Source organism: Pipistrellus hanaki (genome assembly GCF_964339955.1).
Source record: "Pipistrellus hanaki genome assembly, chromosome: 3".
In the NCBI taxonomy this organism is placed as follows: Eukaryota; Metazoa; Chordata; class Mammalia; order Chiroptera; family Vespertilionidae; genus Pipistrellus; species Pipistrellus hanaki.
In genome coordinates, this window is record NC_140505.1 from 85,586,826 (window position 1) to 85,606,476 (window position 19,651).

Sequence of the window (19,651 nt, forward strand, 5' to 3'; positions counted from 1 at the left end):
TTCACCTTCAATTTTGAATGATAGCCTTGCTGGATAGAATAGTCTTGGATTTAGTCTCTTGCTTTTCATTACTTTGTATACTTCATTCCATTCCCTTTTGGCCTGATGTGTCTTGTTGAGAAATCATTTGATAGTCTAATTAGAAATCCCTTGTAGTTAATCCTCTATCTCTCTTGCATCCCTTAGATTCTTTGTTGTTAACATTTATTATTGTCAACATGACATGTCTTGGTGTGTGTCTTTTGGGGTTCATTTTGTTTGGGACTCTCTGTGCTTGTGAACATTTTTTCTTCTCCAAGTTGGGAACATTTTTTGTCAATATTTCTTCAAATATGATCCAGGGTCCTAGGACAACATTTGTAGCATGTGGCTAATAGAATGTTCTCTTTTCTCACATAGAAAAAGTGGCAATTGAAATTCCTCCTTTGCCTCTGAAAGCAAAACTTTCAAGTAGTAGGAGTGTGGAAGATGAGCAGAAAGCAGAGTTTGGATATTTTCTATGGGGACAGATGATCTTTGTGCCTGATGTTCCTTTTGCAGCCTGTAGCTGAGATGCATGAGCTCCTGCTTGCTTAACAAGGGGGATACCTTTGTTATCTTTTTTTTTTTTTTAAATAAATCTTTATTGTTTAGATTATTACAAATGTGTTCCTCTTCCCCCCTCAATTGCTCCCCTCCACCAGGTTCTCACCCCACCCTCTGTCCTTTCCCCATCCCCCATTGTCCTCATCCATAGGTGCACAGTTTTTGTTCAGGCTCTTCCCTCACCCCCACTCCCCTTTTCCCCGAGAATCGTCAGTCCACTCCCCTTCCATACCTCTGATTCTATTATATTCACCAGTTAATATTGTTCATCAGATTTTTTAATTCCCTTGGTTTTTAGATTCACTTGTTGATAGTTACGTATTTGTTGTTCATAATTTTTATCTTTATCTTTTTCCTCTTCCTAAATAACCCCCTTCAGCAATTCATATAATTCTGGTTTGGAGGTGATGAACTCTTTTAGCTTTTTATTTTATTTTATTAGTGAAGCTCTTTATCTGACCTTCGATTCTGAGTGATAGCTTTGCTGGGTAGATTCTTTTTGGCTGTAGGTTCTTGCTATTCATCACCTTGAATGTTTCTTGCCATTCCCACCTGGCCTGAATGGTTTCTGTTGAGAAATCAGCTGACAATCGTATGGGTGCTCCTTTATAGGTAACTACCTGATTTTCTCTTGCTGCTTTTAATATTCTCTCTTTGTCTTTTACTCTTGGAATTTTAATTATGATGTGACTTGGTGTGGTCCTCCTTGGATTCCTTTTGTTTGGGGTTCTGCGGGCTTCCTGGACTTGTAAGTATATTTCTTTCCCCAGGTGGGGGAAGTTTTCTGTCACTATTTCTTCCAGTATTCTTTCGGTATCTTGCTCTCTCTCTTCTTCTGGAATCCCCATAATTCTGATGTTGGTTCGCTTGAAATTGTCCCAGAGGTTTCTTACACTATCTTCAACTTTCTGGATTCTCTTATCTTCTCACTTCTGCAAAGGAGTGTCCTCTGGCTCTTTGTGTTCTAAATCTTTGTCTTGATTCTTGCGATCTTTCAGTCTGTTTTTAGGACTTTGTATAATATTTTTTATTTTAGACAATGTTTTCTTCATTTCTAGTTGATCCCTTATTATTTCTAGTTGCTCCCTTTTTATATCCTCCTAGGTCTCATTTATTTTATTGGCCTTTTTTAGGATATTGTTGAATAACCTTATAACTGTAGTTTTGAACTCAATGTCCAATCTTTTCTTTTCCTCCATCTCCTTCCTTTGTGTCCTTCCTCTTGTCTGCATTTTAGTTGTTTCCCTGATTTGATGGAATAGCGTTGTGTGCTAGGTGTTCTGGTAGAGCCCAGTAGCACAGCTTTCCCAGTTACCTGCGGTGGACAGTCTTGGTGTAGCCCTTTGTGGGCTGTGTGTGCAGTCTTGTTGTTAAGCCTTGCTTATTGTTGGTATCACTGGGATGCGTTGATCTCCAAGCCAATTGACTGTGAGGATCAGCAGTGTCTCAGCTAGGAGGGCTTCTGTACTCCACTTGGATAGGGCGGGGTCTCAGGGTGGCGCAGACAATCTTTGGTTCCCTGTCAGTCTTGCCTTAGAAAAGTCCTGTTCGCGGAGAGTTTCGGAAGATTGGTTGCAGGCGCTCGCACCTCTTTGGTAAAGGTGCAGACAATCTTTGGTTCCCTGTCAGTTTCGCCTTAGAAAACTCCTGTTCGCGGAAAGAGTTTCGGAAGATTGGTTGCATGCGCGTGTACCTCTTTGTTAAAGGTGCAGACAAGCTTTGGATTCCGGCCAGTCCCTCCTTAGAGAAAGCCAGCCTCTGAGAGAGCTCAGCCACAGATGGGGCGGAGTCTCGAGTTGGTGCAGACAAACTTTGTTTTCCCTTTGGCTCCTCCCCAAGTCCCGCAGTAATGGCCTCTGGCTTCACACACCTCCGAGAGATCTCTGCCCGCTGCCTGACAGTCTGGCCTCTCCCTGTCTGGGGCCGTCTATCAGAGCAATAGGCTGATTCTATTTTCCTCTCGACCAAGAAAGCCAGCCGCGCGTTAGCTGTTTGCCTTCTCCGCACGCTGGGAGTAAGCCAGTAGCGAACTCAGCCGGCCCGCCCGCCCTCTCCGTGGGCCGAGAGTAATCCAGCAGCAATCTCGGTCCAGCCCTTCCTCTCCTCGCGCTGGGGGTAAGCCAGCGCCTTTTTCCGCACACAGTTCTCTGTACCTTCAGAATTCCTGAGGTTCAGCGTGCCTTCTCTCTCCTTCCCAGATGGCAGAGCCTCCTCTCAGCTAGCCGTCCGGCGCTTCAGGGCAATGCCTCCCCTGTTTTCCAGTTCTAAATTCAAATTTGTTGTGGTAGGCTGCATTTGGGTGTCTACCCTATGCCGCCATCTTGGTTGTCTCCCCTTTGTTATCTTTTATAAGTGAGGCCCAGAACAAGTGCAAGGGAAGGAAAAAGGCACAGAGTCCAATGTGGCTATTCCTTATGGTCTAGTGGTGCAGTCATCAGTCATTTCAGAAATCTCAATTTCTGGTCCACTGAGTGGAAGTGAAATGTAGTTTAGAGTTTACCGACTCTTTCATAAAAACACTATAAACATGTTTGCATAATTTCCAGGTTTAAGAACAATAAAATTTAAAACAAATCCTTACATACAGTTTAAGGCACCTAGTCTGTTAATGTAAGTCTGTTGCTAACAACATCATTCCAGTTGGGAGAGATTTTAAGACAGCTATCTTGAGAGAAATCTTCCTCATGAAGCAGATTGTCTACTTACAGGATCAATATGAAAATCAAGGTATATTTTATAGAAAATAGGAAATACTTATGTATATAAATTTATTTGCTTTGGCAATTTATTTATAATTGACGATTAATACCAACAATTGAGGTGAAATTATACATGAGGTATAAATATAATATTTAAATGCAATATTCTATTTTATTTCCATTAGCAAAATAACTATGAATAAAATATTGTGGTATCTGACCAGCAAGTTTGATGCATCTTTCCCCTCCTTTTTCTTTTTCTTAGATGCACTGTGATGTTATGCAGCAATGATGTAATTAATGTGTAACTAAAAATTTTTAAAAAGTCAGGAAATTTGAAGAGAAGGGAAGCCAGAAATACAATCATACTTATTTTTATTCTATTTTAAGTATCTTCTAGGTCCTTGCTTCTCAGTGTGGTCTTTGGGCCAGCAGCCTGGGCCTATTAGAAATGCAGAATTGCAGGCCCAATCAGACTGCCCGGATCAGATTTGCATTTGAACTAGATCCCCAGATGATCTGTGTGCATGCTACAGTGGGTGATGGAATACCATTTATCCTTGTGTGCCTAGCACAGTTTCCAAATATGTAGGGTTCCATCTCAGAAATAGAACCCATACTAAACTACAATAGGTTCAACTTCACTAATGATATTGTCTATGCCCATTAAAGTCATCCAGCACATATGGTTAGATTTAAGATGTATGGCAGAAGTGATTTTGTTTTGTTCACAGGGCATTGCTGAATGAAAAATTATGGCTTTGCTGCCACCTTCTAGGTAGTCAAAGAAACAAAAAATTCCTAGATAATAATTCAAACAGTATGATTTTTCTTGCTCCATATTGAACTCATATATAATATTTTAACTCTTCTCAATAAAATAATTGCACAATGGTGACAAAAGAAAACATTACATAAATGCATATGATACAAAAAGGAGAAAAAAATCTTTTCTTTTCTCCTCCAATACCAGTTGCTAAATTATGATACCAATCTCTATTTAGAGATCTGTCTACCTAAAACCAAACTCAATAAATGATCTTTCTCTCTACAGATATTGAATTACAAGAAAAATTAAACCCATTAACAATTGATCTAGGAGAGTCAATCTGCTTAGTGTATGTAATAATAAATAGGTTGGGTCAAGTGCACAGGTATGTTGACTGGCTAATGAAGAAACATGGGTTTAACAAGCCTGTTTACATTTCTAAAATTAATTGAAGAACATAGTTTTGGTCTTATGTTAGGTTAAACCCTTTCACATTGGAAAACTTGAATTATGTCTTACCAGCATCATACATTACAAAATAAGAATTCCCTGAAGCTGTAATTAATGGTCCAGGACTCTTAGATGACCATAATCTCCTTTTGTCTAGTGTCCAGAGTTAAATTCAGTGCAATACATTGGTAAGAAAATGCCAATTACCTGTGACCAAATAGGCCACTGGTCAAATAGAACGGCATTTAAGAACATTGTGAAATATATCTAAGAAAGCATCATAGAACACAGGGCCTCTCTTTGGCTATGTATATGCAAAGGCTGTTCTAGTCAGCTTTAGTTAGCAGGGAAATAAGGGGTTTGTTCAGTCTCTTTCACTGACTCCAAAGGTTCTACAGTTCTGATATTTCATGGAATCTGCACCTGGTGGGGCCAAGGAGCAACTGGAAATCTAGCTGTAAATTTGATAGTGACTTCTCACCACTTTGCTTTAAAAAGAACACATTGTTTTCCTTGCTTTACCTAACAGGCCACTCTCAGTTTTTGAATAACAAAAGCAACCAAGCCACATAAGAACCTTTTAATGTTGTTTGCCTTTGGTTAGCACATCTTTGGTTGAACATCACCCCTGACTGACAGGCTACACATTTTCACATCTTCCTGTCAGCAGCAGCTCTGCTCAGTTTACAGAATGGTGGAGCCCAGAGCCACTTGGAAAGAACCATGTAAGGAAGAGACTCAGCAAGACAGACATGTTTCAAAATATGCAATTATATATAAAATTGATATTTTACATATATACAGTAAAGGGAGAGATATAAACACATGTACATATGCTATACATACATTTATTTACAGTTAAAAATATGCTTCTTAGAAGCTTTTAAATAGCAAATTAGGCAATGCACAAATAAAAGCCATTTAATTTTAAGTAATATAGATAAATGTTTTCATTTAAAAAAAATTTATATTAGTAGGAATATAGCCATCTCCAGGAAGGCTAGGAAAGTTCGTAGAAACTCTTGCATCTTCAACATTCTGACTTCTCAATGTTTCCATTTTGAGCAGGAACCATGTCAGTCAATCAGTTGTCCTCTCTTACTTTCTCCTGAGTGCACTCTCTCCCACAGGTGTTTCCTTTCACTTCCCCTTCCCTGAGCTTAATGTCACACCGGGGAAAACTCATATTTTAGTTTCTGGACCCTCAGCAATGAGGGGCTGGAAAGAGTTTCTAATCCTGGCAACTTCCACTGCACACAGATGTCCAAAGCCTTTATTGTACCATTCTGGGGAGTGACCTCTGTGGGGAGAAAAATCAGAAAGGAATTGGGAAAGTCTTTTTCCACAACATAGCAATTTGTCATGGTAGACAGGGCTGTCCTTGTGCCCTGATCATCAGTACATTTGCATACAACCTGGGACTGCCTCCACGTGGGTCTGAGAACGCCGTGGTCAGACTATCTTCTTAGTACTCACTGGGTGCTTTAAAATGATATCATCTCCTCTGAGAAGATTCAGACTGAATTCTAGAATTGACTGAGAGAACTCAACTTGTTTCTATTAGACCAAGAACTTGGTTCAGCATCATGAATGCCTTGAAAAGTTTGGATTTAAGTTAGTTTCTTCTGAAAGGAGGGCAACTAGAGGCAGCAGCAGAAGGGGTAAGACATAAAGGAAATGCCAGAGAGGAGACTCATGTTATGTGCTGAACTCCAGTGTTTGTGTTTGTGTTTGCTCTGTTCGAGAAGCACAGACACAGGAATGGGAACAGGACTGAGAAAAGAGAAGAGCAAAGGGCTCCAGGAAAATGACAGAATCTCAGGGAAGGTGGAGAAGAGGAACAAAGAGTGGGAGGCATACATAATAATCTATAAAAGCATGTTAATGGCTATGAGGGGGAAAAAAGTATAGTTAAATAACTAAGATGGCAGACAGGGTCTTGGCAAATGTGCCACTTGAGCTGAGACTCCAACACTGTGCCTGCCCTCCTGGAGGGTTCACACTTACTTCAGGTCTATCCTGCAGATGTGGGTCAGTCTTGACTTGCCAGAACCACATGGTTCTATTAAGTACTGAGAATCCATCACTATGGCTCGCACACCGCCCATGAGCTGAGCTTCCTCGTGCTCCACAGAGAGGGAGACCAAGGTACACATTCCTTTGGGCAAATCAGTCTTCCAGGTCCTGTAGTGAAACAACCCACACATCAGAGTTATGGCTAAGAGAGAAAGACTTGAACACAGTGCAGAGGTTTACACATATTTTTCCTGCTCAAATTCCAATCCTAGTTACTTGGATTAAGCAAATGATTCCCATAAGTTTGGGTAAAGTTTATACAGTGCAGTTCAAAGCAAGGGTCTCAGCCCAAGAACCCCGAGGCCAGAAATGCCCATGCAGTACCCAGACCTTTGGAAACAAACTGAGGCTGCAGAGGTCTTACAGATTTGGAATGAGGAAGCACTCTTTCAACTCATTCAGTAAACATCTAATGAGCACAGAGATGTGCCAAGCTCAGAGAAGCCACCAAGGGCACAGAGATACACAGTCCAGGAGGTGGAGCAGAAATACAAAGATAATTCTAAAACATCGTGGTCAGTGCAGTGACATGGAGAATGCACAGAGCACTCTGGGATCACGTAGAAGGGTAGGGGAGGCACACAGGGAAGCCTTCCTGGAGGAGATGATGCTAATTCAAGTTTTAAAGGATAAATGAACTGGCAATGCGCAGCTTGAAGAAAACTAAACTATGTGGACTGCTATCTTTCTTTAAATACCTGCATGGCTCTTGAGTAGGACAAGAAGTAAATCAGTTGATTTGACTTTAGAGAAGCCCTGGCTCACAATGTGCACTTTCCAAAAACGGAGTAGGCTCTATGAGGAGGTAGTGAGTTCCTTGTTATTGAAGCTATTCAAACATAGAGGGGACTACCATTTGGAGTAAAATTGTTGATGGAAGTCAGGAAGCATGAGAGCATTTGTACAATATATACCATAGGGTATGGATTTTATTATTACCATCCCAGTTTAAGCCATATTCCCTTAGTTAGTCATCTCATCTATAACTTCTTCCTGTTCTATGACACCCCAAAGAGAAACTACTACACATTCCCAACAAGAAATCAGGAGCAAGCAAGTTCCACACAAGTGCTTAGGGACTTTCCCTTTGGCATGACCATTCTCTTCATGCATGATAATGTGATTAATAATAATTAAGATGGGAAGATTATACATTTGTGCAAGCAAAATGGAAAAATCTGCAGTATGTAATACAGGAAGCTCCTGAGGAACTAGAGAAGAGGACAATGTGAGAATCAATCATGAAAGGAGACCAGCCATGTATGTGTGAGTCTAAATAGGGAGATACTCTAAAGACAGTATGTCACTTCCTCACCATACCTGCCACTTTCTAGCTTCTTATTTTATAATCACAAGAAATTCCTGTTGCAGGAGACACATACGGTTCATCATTTATATCCTTGCATTCTGAGTTCTTCTCCCTCAGAATCTCATGGCCCATCCACCTTCTCCCTTAAGTCTTGGATCAAATATCAATGCAGTGACATTCTGCCTTGACCACTATATTTAAAATACCATCCCTTACTTTGCCATTATCTTACTTATCCGCTTAGTATAAGTAACCCCATCCCCTTACTTATTATGTATTGACTCTCTCTGCCTAATAAAACAGAAACCTGAGAGAGCAGGATTGTGGTCTGTAGTGTTTCCTGCTGTCTCCCCAAAGCCTCCAAAGAAGCCCCACTCAGCTGGTGATGGAAGGATAACTAAGAAACAGCATTCTGGTGGATGTATGGAAGCAAGGAGGCTCCAAGCTTGAGTGGCCTCAGCTTCCTCTAAGGGGAAGGAAGAGGCTCCATTCCGTTGGCATAAATATTCTATGTGAAAAGTAACTTTTAGTTTGCCATCAAGACTAGTTTCATAAAGGAAATACTTTAAATATACATTTGGGAATTTCATTAGTGATTCATTTTATACCACTAATCCAAGAGAAGCAACAATGTTTGCCATCAGCTATCAATAAAAAAGGACATATTGATTTAATTACATTTTATTTGAGTTTTTTAGTATCCTGAATCCCTCTTATTTCTGACTCAATACTGACTCACCAGCCCACATGCACAGACCCACTGTGTAAACTTCCTGTCACTGGTTGAGCATTCCATTATGAACTCAACCCACAAATCTCTCAGAGGAAATATTTCAGCAGTAGACACAGTCTTGCAAGCTTAGTCAGACCCTGGAATCTATTGGATTTCAAGGATAGCTGGACCTTCAGAGCTATAATGAACTATGACCAGCTGAAGCTATGCAAATGAATCCTGAAGTTACATTCCAGTCTTGAGAGTTACACAAACTCTCCAGAGGGAGAAAGGCAAAAAGCAGGAGAAAGTCAAACTGAATTTATGTTATTTGGCAGAAAGTACAACTGGACAAACAGCAGTTATTCTTAGGACTCTGTTCTGAGGAAATGAACAATATTTATGGCCTAATAAACTGTATGCTCCAAAATTAAAGCAGTCATAAGAGAGCTCAATTTTCAATGGAGCTGAAAATTAGGTGAAGAAGTAGGAAGTTGGGCATAAATGGAGCAAATTCAGTTTTTGCTGAGGGAAATGAGGGCCAACTTAGTATTCCCATTACAGGGTAAATGTAGATGGCAGAACTCCATGAAATGCTCAAATCTGCAGCTTTATCTGCTCTAGGACCAGAATATATTTAACTCCAGAGTCAAGCTTACCTGAGGACCACAAAGTCTCTGGAAGGATGCGGGGCCATGCTGTTCAACACGTACTGATAGATTTCTGTTTGCTTGTCCAGAGTTTCCACAACCTTCCACTGCACAAAGTCCTCATCCCACAGGTGGCGCTCTCTTAGCACACGATTCAAAACCACTGAAGGGGGTGCTTCCACCTCCACGGAAGCCTTCCATAACTTCAGTGGATTTCCGTCTCCCACCTTGGGGAAGATACCATCAAAGGCTGAACAGGTTAACTAGTTCCAACAAAATCCTACCACATTTCACTGAGCATTCAAAAAAAAAAAAAAAAATCACTAAGTTTGCACCTTGAAAGAGTGATTTTGCATACCTCAGGTTTACCTTTTATAAGATTAAAAAAAACCCAATGATCATAAAATAATAACCACTGATACCCATCAACCTGTTTGCCAGATGTCTTTCTAACCCATTTGATTTTTAAATAGCCCTCGTCTGATAGTGGTATTATTATTATGTTCATTATGCCAGTGTTTCCCAACCTTCTCTCATGATGAGAATCACCTGGTGGAGTTGTTAAAACACAGATTCCTGAATCCCAACTAAGAAGTGCTAAACTAGAATTTTTGGGAACATATAGGTAAAATTGCATACCTAACTTAGTGCTCTGTATATAACATCTGTGTTAGAGCACTAGTTAAGTATACAATTTTACCTATATGTTCCCCAAACTTAGTGCTCTGTATATAACATCTGTGTTAGAGCACTAGTTAAGTATACAATTTTACCTATATGTTCCCAAAAATTCTAGTTTAGCACTTCTTAGTTGGGATTCAGGAATCTGTGTTTTAACAACTCCACCAGGTGATTCTCATCATGAGAGAAGGTTGGGAAACACTGCATTATGCAACTGAAAAAAACCTGAGGCATAAACAGGTGTGTGACTTGCCAAACATCACATACCTAAGGGTCAGAGAGGGGATTGGGATCTAGTAGTCTGGCTCACAGTCTGCAATCTGATTACGTGAAACTGATTGCCTCTCAGTCTCTAGCAAGAGTCTTTGACATGTTCATGTGTGTGCCAACCCTGTGGACAGTGGCTGTTTTTAAAGCAAAATAATTTCTTGGTGGTTGGATGCAGTTCTTTTGGGGTATTTTTTTTTTAACCACCCCTGAGATTACCTTTTTGAAAGCAAGGTCTGTATTGTCTGTGCTGGAACATGTAACCCATCCTTTAAACTTCTCCTTGGCTTCCTTCTGGAGGCCCTGGATGAGCTGGTCCAGGTAAGTGTGGAATGTGGCCCCGCTTTCCTCCACCTGGTTCCCCAGGTCTTCCAGAGTTGGAATATGGATCTCAGCCTCCACGTAAGAATTATGAAACTGGGCCACCATCTCATGTGGGACCTGAACCAATGGGTGCATGAAAGAGATTCATGAGTTAAAGAAGCTGAGATTAATAGAGAAAGCAAAGTCACTTAGTAAAAAAACTATGTGTATCAGAATGGGCCAAGTGCTGTGGACCAGATGTTTTACTAAGATCAGTGGCAAATCTGGTGGTAGGGGGTGGGGCTTCCTAAAGTCAGGAAACACAAATATGTTTCTGAGACTATATTTATGACTCAAAACATTGCAATAACTTCTCATTCTGTCTTTCCATTTTCCTTAAATTTTCTCTCCAATATATATATATTTTTTCAGTTTGGCAAAATGTAGACTCAGGAAACTTAAAGCACACAGACTTAAGGGAAACATCAACTATGACTTAGAAATGGCTTTACTTTTTTAGCATACTTTTCTCACTTACAAATGCCAAATGTACCACAAAAAAGTATGCCTGAAGTCTAGTTCACTTTCTTCTTTAACATAGCTATGGCTATATCCATAGCTATTCTTGATTCTTAGTAAACAGGGATTGGTCAAAACACACACACACACACACACACACACACACACACACACCACACCACACACACACACAGATGCTGAACCTAATCACATCCTGAGGTAAAAATAAATAAATAAATTAAATAAACAGTCTCACTGGTGTGGCTCAGTGGTTGAGCATTGACCCATGCACCAAGAGGTCTTGGTTTGATTCCTAGTCAGGGCACATGCCTGGCTTGATCCCCAGTAGGCAGGAGGCAGCCAGTCTGTTTCTCTTGCATTGAAATTTCTATCTTTCTCTCTTGAAATCAATAAAAACATATTTTAAAAAAAAGAAACTAATTGTCTGGCTTGCCTTGAATCTGGTAACTGATAGTGACATAATTGTTCTCATGAAAACGTCATCATGGTTTCATGATGGGGCCAGACACACAAATACTTTTACCTGTCAAGACTCAATTACATAGATACCTTCTCACATTCCTTGGATTTAAATACAACAGCTACAGAGGGTACTATTGTCATTATACACTCAGGAACAAACATATAAGCTATGAGTGTAGAAACTATTCCAATGATCTCATCTAGTTCCAAAAAATATAAGGAAGGCAGTTCAAGCCTTTCACTTACCTCAAAAATTCTGTCACATTCCATGATCATGTGGGCAAGGCCCTGAGAGGCGGCCAGATTCTCACTGAGTTCCTTTTGATCTGGCTTCCCAGTGGCGTATTTCTTCTGAATGACCCTGTAAGTGAAGGGGACAGTCCTAACTAAGCAGATCTCAAACCGAAGAGCTTTTCACAATAAAAGCTTATCCTATTTTTTTTCTTTTTCCAGGTGCTCTTCTGATCCCAGATTTTCTCGTTTCCAAACAAAGGCAATGACCACACATATTAGATGTTCTGAATCAGGCTAACTGACAGTTCATAATGAAAAACCTTGGAAAACTACAAGAGCAGGAATAACTGTTGGGGGAGAAATTAGTCTATTTTCCCCCAGTTTAAAACCACTTTGCTGCAAGCTGCCGTGCCTGGGCCTTGAATCTAGTCCTTTTTTTTTTTTTTAAACTTAAAGATTGTAAAATACTACTTCATGTATTTTTCCCTCCTTCCCACTCACACACCCAGGTTTTCTGGGTCACAACAGACATTCTTCAATGCTACTTCAACAATTCTATGAATCTGAGCACACAAATAAGGACCTTAAAACATTTTCTGGTTATAAATTAAGAGCTGACAAATCCTTAAGTTGAAATCCAATATGAGAAGTTGTTTTTTTTTGTTTTTTTTAATGAACTGTGGGTTACGATTCCTATTGTTGCTGAGGAAAACCCACCTGGGGGAGCTTTCTTTCTTCAGTAAATTGAGATGAAAGAGAGATGGGGCCAGACACACAGCCAGGTTTTTGGGTGTCATCTGATTCTCTTCCACCAAGTTGGCCACGTCCTTGAGGAAGCACAGAAGTGTCTGCAGGACATCCCTGCTCTCGTCGGCCAGCAGCAGGATGGCAGCCTGCACTGCCTGCAGCCGCTGCTCCTCCGGGACATCTGTGGAAAAGTGGGTGCCAGGGCATCAGAGAAACAGCCACAGAAAGAGCCAGCTTGGAAAAATGTAAACTGTACCTTCCTGATATGAATACATACTCAGAGACATCATCATCAATCATGATGACAACTGCTAAGAAAGAAGTAATTGCTTTGGCCTTACAGTTGGTAAGAGACAGAGCTGGGATTGGAACCTCAACATCCAACTCCAGAACCCAGTCTTCACAAGGAAGTAGCCCTCACTTTTCATACTCTGCTCATCCTTTTTCAAACTGTTTTTCTGTTCTGGTTGAAGTAGGCAGTAAGCCGGAGCACTATCAGCCTAGCTTTCCTCTTGCCCATTCCGTCCCACCAGACAGCTTGTAAACCACTCCTGATGCCTGGGGCTCAGTGGTTTGGAATCCACTGTGTTGGAGATGGCAGCCTTGCCTTTCCTTGCCCTGAGTGGTGCAGCCAGGTGTGATGTCAACTTGGTGCAATTAACCATGAATGGTAGGATTGATTTGCTTGGGTCCCTGAACTGATGTCAGAGGGCGAGCCTGGAACATTTACTTCTTTACTACAAGCCACGGGGCTTGGTTCAGAGGAGGCACATTGGCTTTATGTAGTGATTCAGGCTATCTGTTCTAATCTTGAAATTAATGGAAATTGAGGCTATGTTTAGGGAAGAGGAACCAGGCTCACTAAAGCTATGGGAATTGATGGAAGATCTACCTGGTGACATCCAAGAGATATTAAAGTCCACTACTATGACTAGATTGCTATCAATCTCTCCCTTAAAGAATTTTTTTATGTACTTGTGTGCTCCTATATTGGGTGCATATATGCTTACCATGGTTATAGTTTCTTGTTGAACCATTCTCTTTAGTATTAAAAAGTGCCCTTTTTTTGTCTCTTGTTATGGCCTTTGTTTTGAAATCTATTTTATCTAATATGAGTATTGCTACCACAGCTTTTCTTCTTTTTTCTTTTCATTTTCATGGAATATAATTTTCCATTCCTTTACTCTTTTATTCTAAGGTGGATCTCTTGTAGACAGCTTTTTATTTTACCTTCATTTATAATGATAGTCTTGCTGGTTAAAGTAGTCTTTTATTCTAAGGTGGATCTCTTGTAGACAGCATATATATGAGACATGTTTTATTATCCAGTTAGTCAACCTATGTCTTTTGACTGGAGCATTTATACTGGAGGTTAATTCCAGCAGGTCATAATAAATGCAAGAAGTTCATCAGAAGGCTGATACCCTGTTTCCCCCAAAATAAGACAGTGTCTTATATTAATTTTTGCTCCCAAAGATGTGCTAGGTCTTATTTTCAGGGGATGCCTTATTTTTCCATGAAGAAGAATACGGTACACATTTATTGTTAAATGAAAATAAAGGAAATTTATTACCTGTATATGGTACGGTAGTACGGTAGTTGTCAACACAAACCAGACAAACTGTGAATCCTACAGTATCAAGAATTTATTCAATGACAATCATGTTATCATCTTCTGGAACATCATCATAACAATCCAATTCCTGAATTTCCTGGTGAATTTCTTGTGACTCCATTTCTTTCAGAATCAGTGGACCAAATCTCTCAGGTTTAGCCTAGGGGGGGGCCTTATTTTCGGGGGGATGCCTTATATTTCATTCAGAAGGAAACCTGTAAGTAGGTCTTATTTTCGAAGGATGTCTTATTTTCAGGGAAACATGGTAGGACTTTTGATATTCAACAGGGCTGAAAATCTGCATATTATTAATTGCTGCTGGTTGAATGGCCAAAGGCAGTTCCCCTAACCTTATAATCCTTTATTGTTTCCAAAATCTTAGCTTTTAATTCATTTACACTTAAGTTTATTTCTGATAGGTATTTATTTATTGCCATTTTTATTTTCTTTATACCTGTCATCCTTTCTCTCTCTTTTTCTTCTTCTTAAAGCAATCCTTTTAAAATCTATTATATTGCTGGTTTCATTATAGTATACTCCTTTAACCTTTTTATTGCCTGGAAAGCTTTTTATTTTACCTTCATTTATAATGATAGTCTTGCTGGATAAAGTAGCCTTGGATTTAGGATCTTATTTTTCATTACTTTGAGTTCTTCATGCCACTTCATTCTGGCCTGAAGTGTTTCTACTGAGAAGTCAGCTGACATTCAAATGGGAACTCCTTTGTAGGTAATTTTCATCTCTTGTTGCCTTTAAGATTCTTTCGTTTATTTTTCCTTTCTTTTTTTTATTTATTGTCTAAAGTTTTACATATGTCACCTTTTCCCCCAATTGAAACCCCTCCCCCACCCCTGCCCAGCCATTCCCACCCCAGGCAAGTCCCCACTGCCCCAGTGTCTGTGTCCATTGGTTATGCTAATATGCATGCATACATGTCTTTTGGTTGCTCTCTAACTCCCCCTCACCTCCCGTGTCATTTGTCTTAGGATCTATTTTTGTTCATCAAATTATGTTGATCATTATTGCCCACATATGAGTGAGATCATATGATATTTATCTTTCTCCGACTGGCATATTTCACTTAACATAATGCTCTCCAGTACCATCCATGCTGTTACAAATGATAAAAGTTCTTTCTTTTTTTTATAGCAATGTAGTATTATATTGGGCAGATGTACCACTATTTTTTAATCCACTCATCTGCTGATGGGCACTTAGGTTTTTTTCAAATCTTAGCTATTATAAATTGTGCTGCTATGAACATAGGGGCACATGTATCCTTTAGATTAATGTTTCTGTTTTTTTGGGATATAGTTCTAGAAGTGGGATTACTGGATCAAATGGGAGTTACATTTTTAACTTTTGAGGAAACTTCATACTGTCTTCAACAGTGACTGCACCAGTCTGCATTCCCACCAGCAGTGTACCAGGGTTCCTTTTATCCATATCCTTGCCAGCTCTGTCATTTGTTGATTTGTGGAGGATAGCCATTCTGACAGGTATGAGATGGTATCTCGTTGTTGTTTTGATTTGCATTTCTGAGATGATTAGTGACTTAGAACATGTTTTCATATGTTTCCAGGCCTTCTGTATGTCCTCTATTAAAAAGGGTCTATTTATTTCCTTTGCCCATTTTTTTATTGGATGGTTTATCTTCCTTTTGTTAAATTGTATGAGTTTCCTGTAAATTTTGGAGATTAAACCCTTATCTGAAATAGCATTGGCAAATATGTTCTTCCATGCAGTGGGCTTTCTTGTTTTGTTGATGGTTTCTTTTGCTCTCCAGAAGCTTTTTATTGTGATATAGTCCCATTTATTTTCTCCTTAGTCTCCATTGCCCTAAGAGCTGTGTAGGTAAAGATATTACTATGACACATGCTGCTATTTTGCTGCCTATGGAGTCTTGTAGAGTTTTTATGGTTTCCCTTCTTAGATTTAAGTCCTTTAGCCACTTTGAGTTTGTTTTTGTGTATGGTTTATGTTGGTGATCTAGTTTCATTTTTTTGAATGTATCTAACCAAATTTCCTAGCACCATTTATTGAAGAGACTGTTTTGACTCCATTGTATGCTTTTGCCTCCTTTGTCAAATATTAATGGAGCATAACAGCTTGGGTTGATTTTTGGTTTCTCTGTTCTGATCCATTGGTCTATATGTCTGTTCTTGTGCCAGTACCAGGAAGTTTTGAGAACTGTGATTTGGTAATATAGCTCAATATCTGGTATTGTGATTCCTCCAACTTTGTTCTTCTTTCTCAGGATTTCTGTGACTATTTGGGGTCTTTTTTTTATTCCAGATGAATTTTTGGAGAGCTTGTTGTAGATCTATGAAATATGCCATTGGCTTTTTAATGGCGATTGCAATGAATCTGTAGATTACTTTGGGTAGTATGGACATTTTAATGAAATTGATTCTACCAATCCATGAACATGGTATATTTTTCCATTTGTTTGTCTTCCTCTATCTCTTTTTTTAAAATGTCCTGTAGTTTTTCTGAGTACAGGTATTTTACCTCCTTAGTTAAGTTTATTCCTAGGAATCTTATTTTTTTTGGTGCAGTGGTAAATGAGACTTTTTGTTTTGTTTTGTTTTGTTTTGTTTTAGTTTCACTTACTGTAAGTTCATTATTGGTGTATAAAAAGGCCATAGATTTCTGGGTGTTAATTTTATATTTCTGGGTGTAAATTCTGCTACATTACTGAATTCATTTATTAGGTCTAGTAATTTTTTGATGGAGTCTTTGGGGTTTTCCATATATAATAAAATGCCATCTGAGAATGACAGTTTTACTTCTTCTTTTCCAATTTGGAAGCCTTTTATTTCTTCTTCTCTGATAGCTAAGGCTTGCACTTCCAATACTATATCAAACAGAAGTGGTGAAAGTGGGCATCCCTGTCTTGTTCCTGCTCTTAGGGGAAATAAATGTAGTTTTTACTCATTGAGTATGTTGCTGTAGGTTTTTCATATAGGGCTTTTATTATGTTGAGGTATGATCCCTCTATTCCCACTTTGCTGAGAGTTTTTATCAAGAAAGGATGTTGGATTTTGTCAAATGCTTTTTTTGCATCTACTAATATGATTATGTGATTTTTACCTCTCAATTTGTTTATGTGATGTATCACATTTATTGATTTGTGAATACTGTACCATTCTTGTGTCCCCGGAGTAAATCCCACTTGGTCATGGCGTATGATCTTCCTAATACAATGCCGAATCCTCTTTGCTAGAATTTTGTTGATGTGTCTAGGTGTGAGTCTCTTTGGGTTCCTCTTGATGGGACTCTCTGTGCCTCCTAAACAGTGTGACATTTTCCTTCACCAGGTTGGGGAAGTTTTCTGTCATTATTTCTTTAAACATGTTTTCTGTTCCTTGCTCACCCTCTTCCTCTTCTAGTATATCTATAATGTGGATGCTGATCCATTTCATGTTGTTCCAGGGATCTCTTAAGCTATCTTCCTACTTTTAAATTATATTTTCTATTTGCATCTATAACTGGGTGTCGTGTCCGCCCCCCCCCCCCCCCCCCCCCCCCCCCATCGGTAACTTGTCTTCCAAATCACTGATTTGATCCTCTGCTTCATCCAATCTACTTTTAATGTCTTCTTGATGTCAGACGTATCATTCTACATTTCTGTCTGGTTCTTGTTCATGGCCGCTATTTCCCTTTTTTTTTGCTGTTGTAATTTGCACTAAGTTCCTTAAGCATCTTTATAGCCAATTGCTTTGAACTCTATATATGATAGGTTACTTGCCTCCATTTCATTTAGTTCTTTTTCTGGAGATTCCTTTTTCTCTTATTTGGGGGTTCTTTGTCTCCCCATTTTAGCTGTCTCTTTGTATTTGCTTCTATGTATTAGATAGAACTGTTAGGACTTCCAGTTTTTGTGGTATGGGCTTATGTATAAAATGTTGAGGCATCCAGTGTTGCAGTCTCTTTGTTCACCTGAACTGGATGCTCTAAAAATGCCCCTTGTGTGTGTTATTTAGGCTCTTCTGTTGTAATTGGGACTTTATTGTTGTTGTCCCATTCAAGTGAAGGATCTACTCTCCAATTTGCTGCCAGTGAAGTTCAACCCCAATGTTTCCATGCCAGCTATTATACAGGTGCTTTTGGCCCTATATTTGGGGGGCTCACTGCATTTTGCTCTGATGTTGTTGAATTTGGTCCCTTGGTATGTTTATCCTGGGCCTTCTAGGAGGTTCTCTAGTGCAGGTGAATGTGATTCACTCTCCCTTTCTGACCCTGGGTATCCTGATTGATGTATGGAGGATGAAGCCCCTAATAGTCCAGTGGTCAGGGACTCCTTAGCACAGAGGCTGGGTCTACCTTGAGTCCCATGCCTTGAATGTTCCTGTTCTGAGCTATGTTCCCTTCCCTACAGAGCTGGTCCTGCATGTACCAATTGCAGGCACTTGGAGTCCTGCTGCCTTGGTGTGTCTTCCAGGGTAGTATCTGAAGTAGGGACCTAAATTCTATTTCTCTACCTTATGTCTTTTGATTGGAGCATTTAAGCCATTTACATGTAGGGTTATTATTGATAGGTGCTAATTTGTTGCAGGTCTTCTTCTTTATGCCTGTATTCTTTTCTTTTTCTCTATCTTTTCCTACAACAATTACATTAGCATTTTTTGCAGTGCTGGTTTGGAGTTAATAAACTTATTTAGGCTTTTTTTTTGTTGTTCTTGTTGTTGTGAAGCTCTTTATTCCACCTAAATTTTGAATGAGATAGTCTTGTTGGATATAGAGTCTGGGGTTCTAGGGTTCAGTCTCTTGGTTTTCATTACTTTTTATACTTCATGCCACTACCTTCTGGCCTTAAGTATTTATATTAAAAAATAAGCTGACAGTCTAATGGGAGCTCCCTTGTAGGAAACTTTCTCTCTCTTGCATCCTTTAAAATTCTTTCTTTGTCTTTAATGTTTGCTATTTTACTTGTCATGTGCCAAGGTGTGGGTCTTTTGAGGTTCATGTTGATTGGGACTCTCTGTGCTTCCTGAATTTGAGTTACTTTTTCCTTCAGCAGATTAGGTTAATTTATTGCCATTATTTATTCAAACAGGTACTCCATATATTTTTATAAGTTCTGTAGTAGGTGTACAATAAATATTTTTTAAATGACAAAAAAACAAAACGAAAACACACAACATACAACCCTCATCCCCCCCGCAAAACAAAAACAAAAACAAAAAACAAAACAAAACAGGTACTCCATTCCTGGCTTGGATTCATCTCCTAACACCTGTATGATAAGAAGGTTGTAAAGTTTTGTGTTGTTCCAAAGCTCCCTTAGACTCTTCCTACTTTTACATATTTTTCCATTTGCTGCTCTGAATGGGTGTGTTTTTATACCTTGTTTTTTAATTCACTGGTTCAGTCCTCAGCTTCTTCTAGCAAATTGCAGCTCTTGAGCCACATGCTTTGACCCCCTGAGTGTGGCTCTTCCACAAAATACCACAGCCTAGGCAAGTCTATTTTGAAGAAGTGGCATTAGAAGAAGTTTAAAAAATTTGGCTCTCAAAAGAAATTTCAATCATTGTACTGTTGATATTTGG

The 19,651-nt window shown here is 39.4% G+C and overlaps 1 protein-coding gene across 4 annotated transcripts in view; it reads right to left on the bottom strand.

Annotated features, from left to right (window-relative positions):
* Positions 1-5,256: 5,256 nt before the first annotated feature.
* Positions 5,257-19,651, bottom strand: part of STARD13 (StAR related lipid transfer domain containing 13) — a 241,330-nt gene continuing 226,935 nt past the window's right edge. For all 4 annotated transcript variants that reach the window (XM_084879323.1, XM_084879322.1, XM_084879324.1 and 1 more), the window contains exons 9-14: positions 12,455-12,665; positions 11,750-11,864; positions 10,418-10,639; positions 9,260-9,477; positions 6,511-6,687; positions 5,257-5,803 (exon numbers count right to left, since the gene is read on the bottom strand). In XM_084879323.1, coding sequence (XP_084735449.1) covers positions 5,686-5,803; positions 6,511-6,687; positions 9,260-9,477; positions 10,418-10,639; positions 11,750-11,864; positions 12,455-12,665 — 1,061 coding nt within the window. In that variant the 3' untranslated portion in view covers positions 5,257-5,685. The remainder of the gene's footprint in view (positions 5,804-6,510; positions 6,688-9,259; positions 9,478-10,417; positions 10,640-11,749; positions 11,865-12,454; positions 12,666-19,651) is intronic.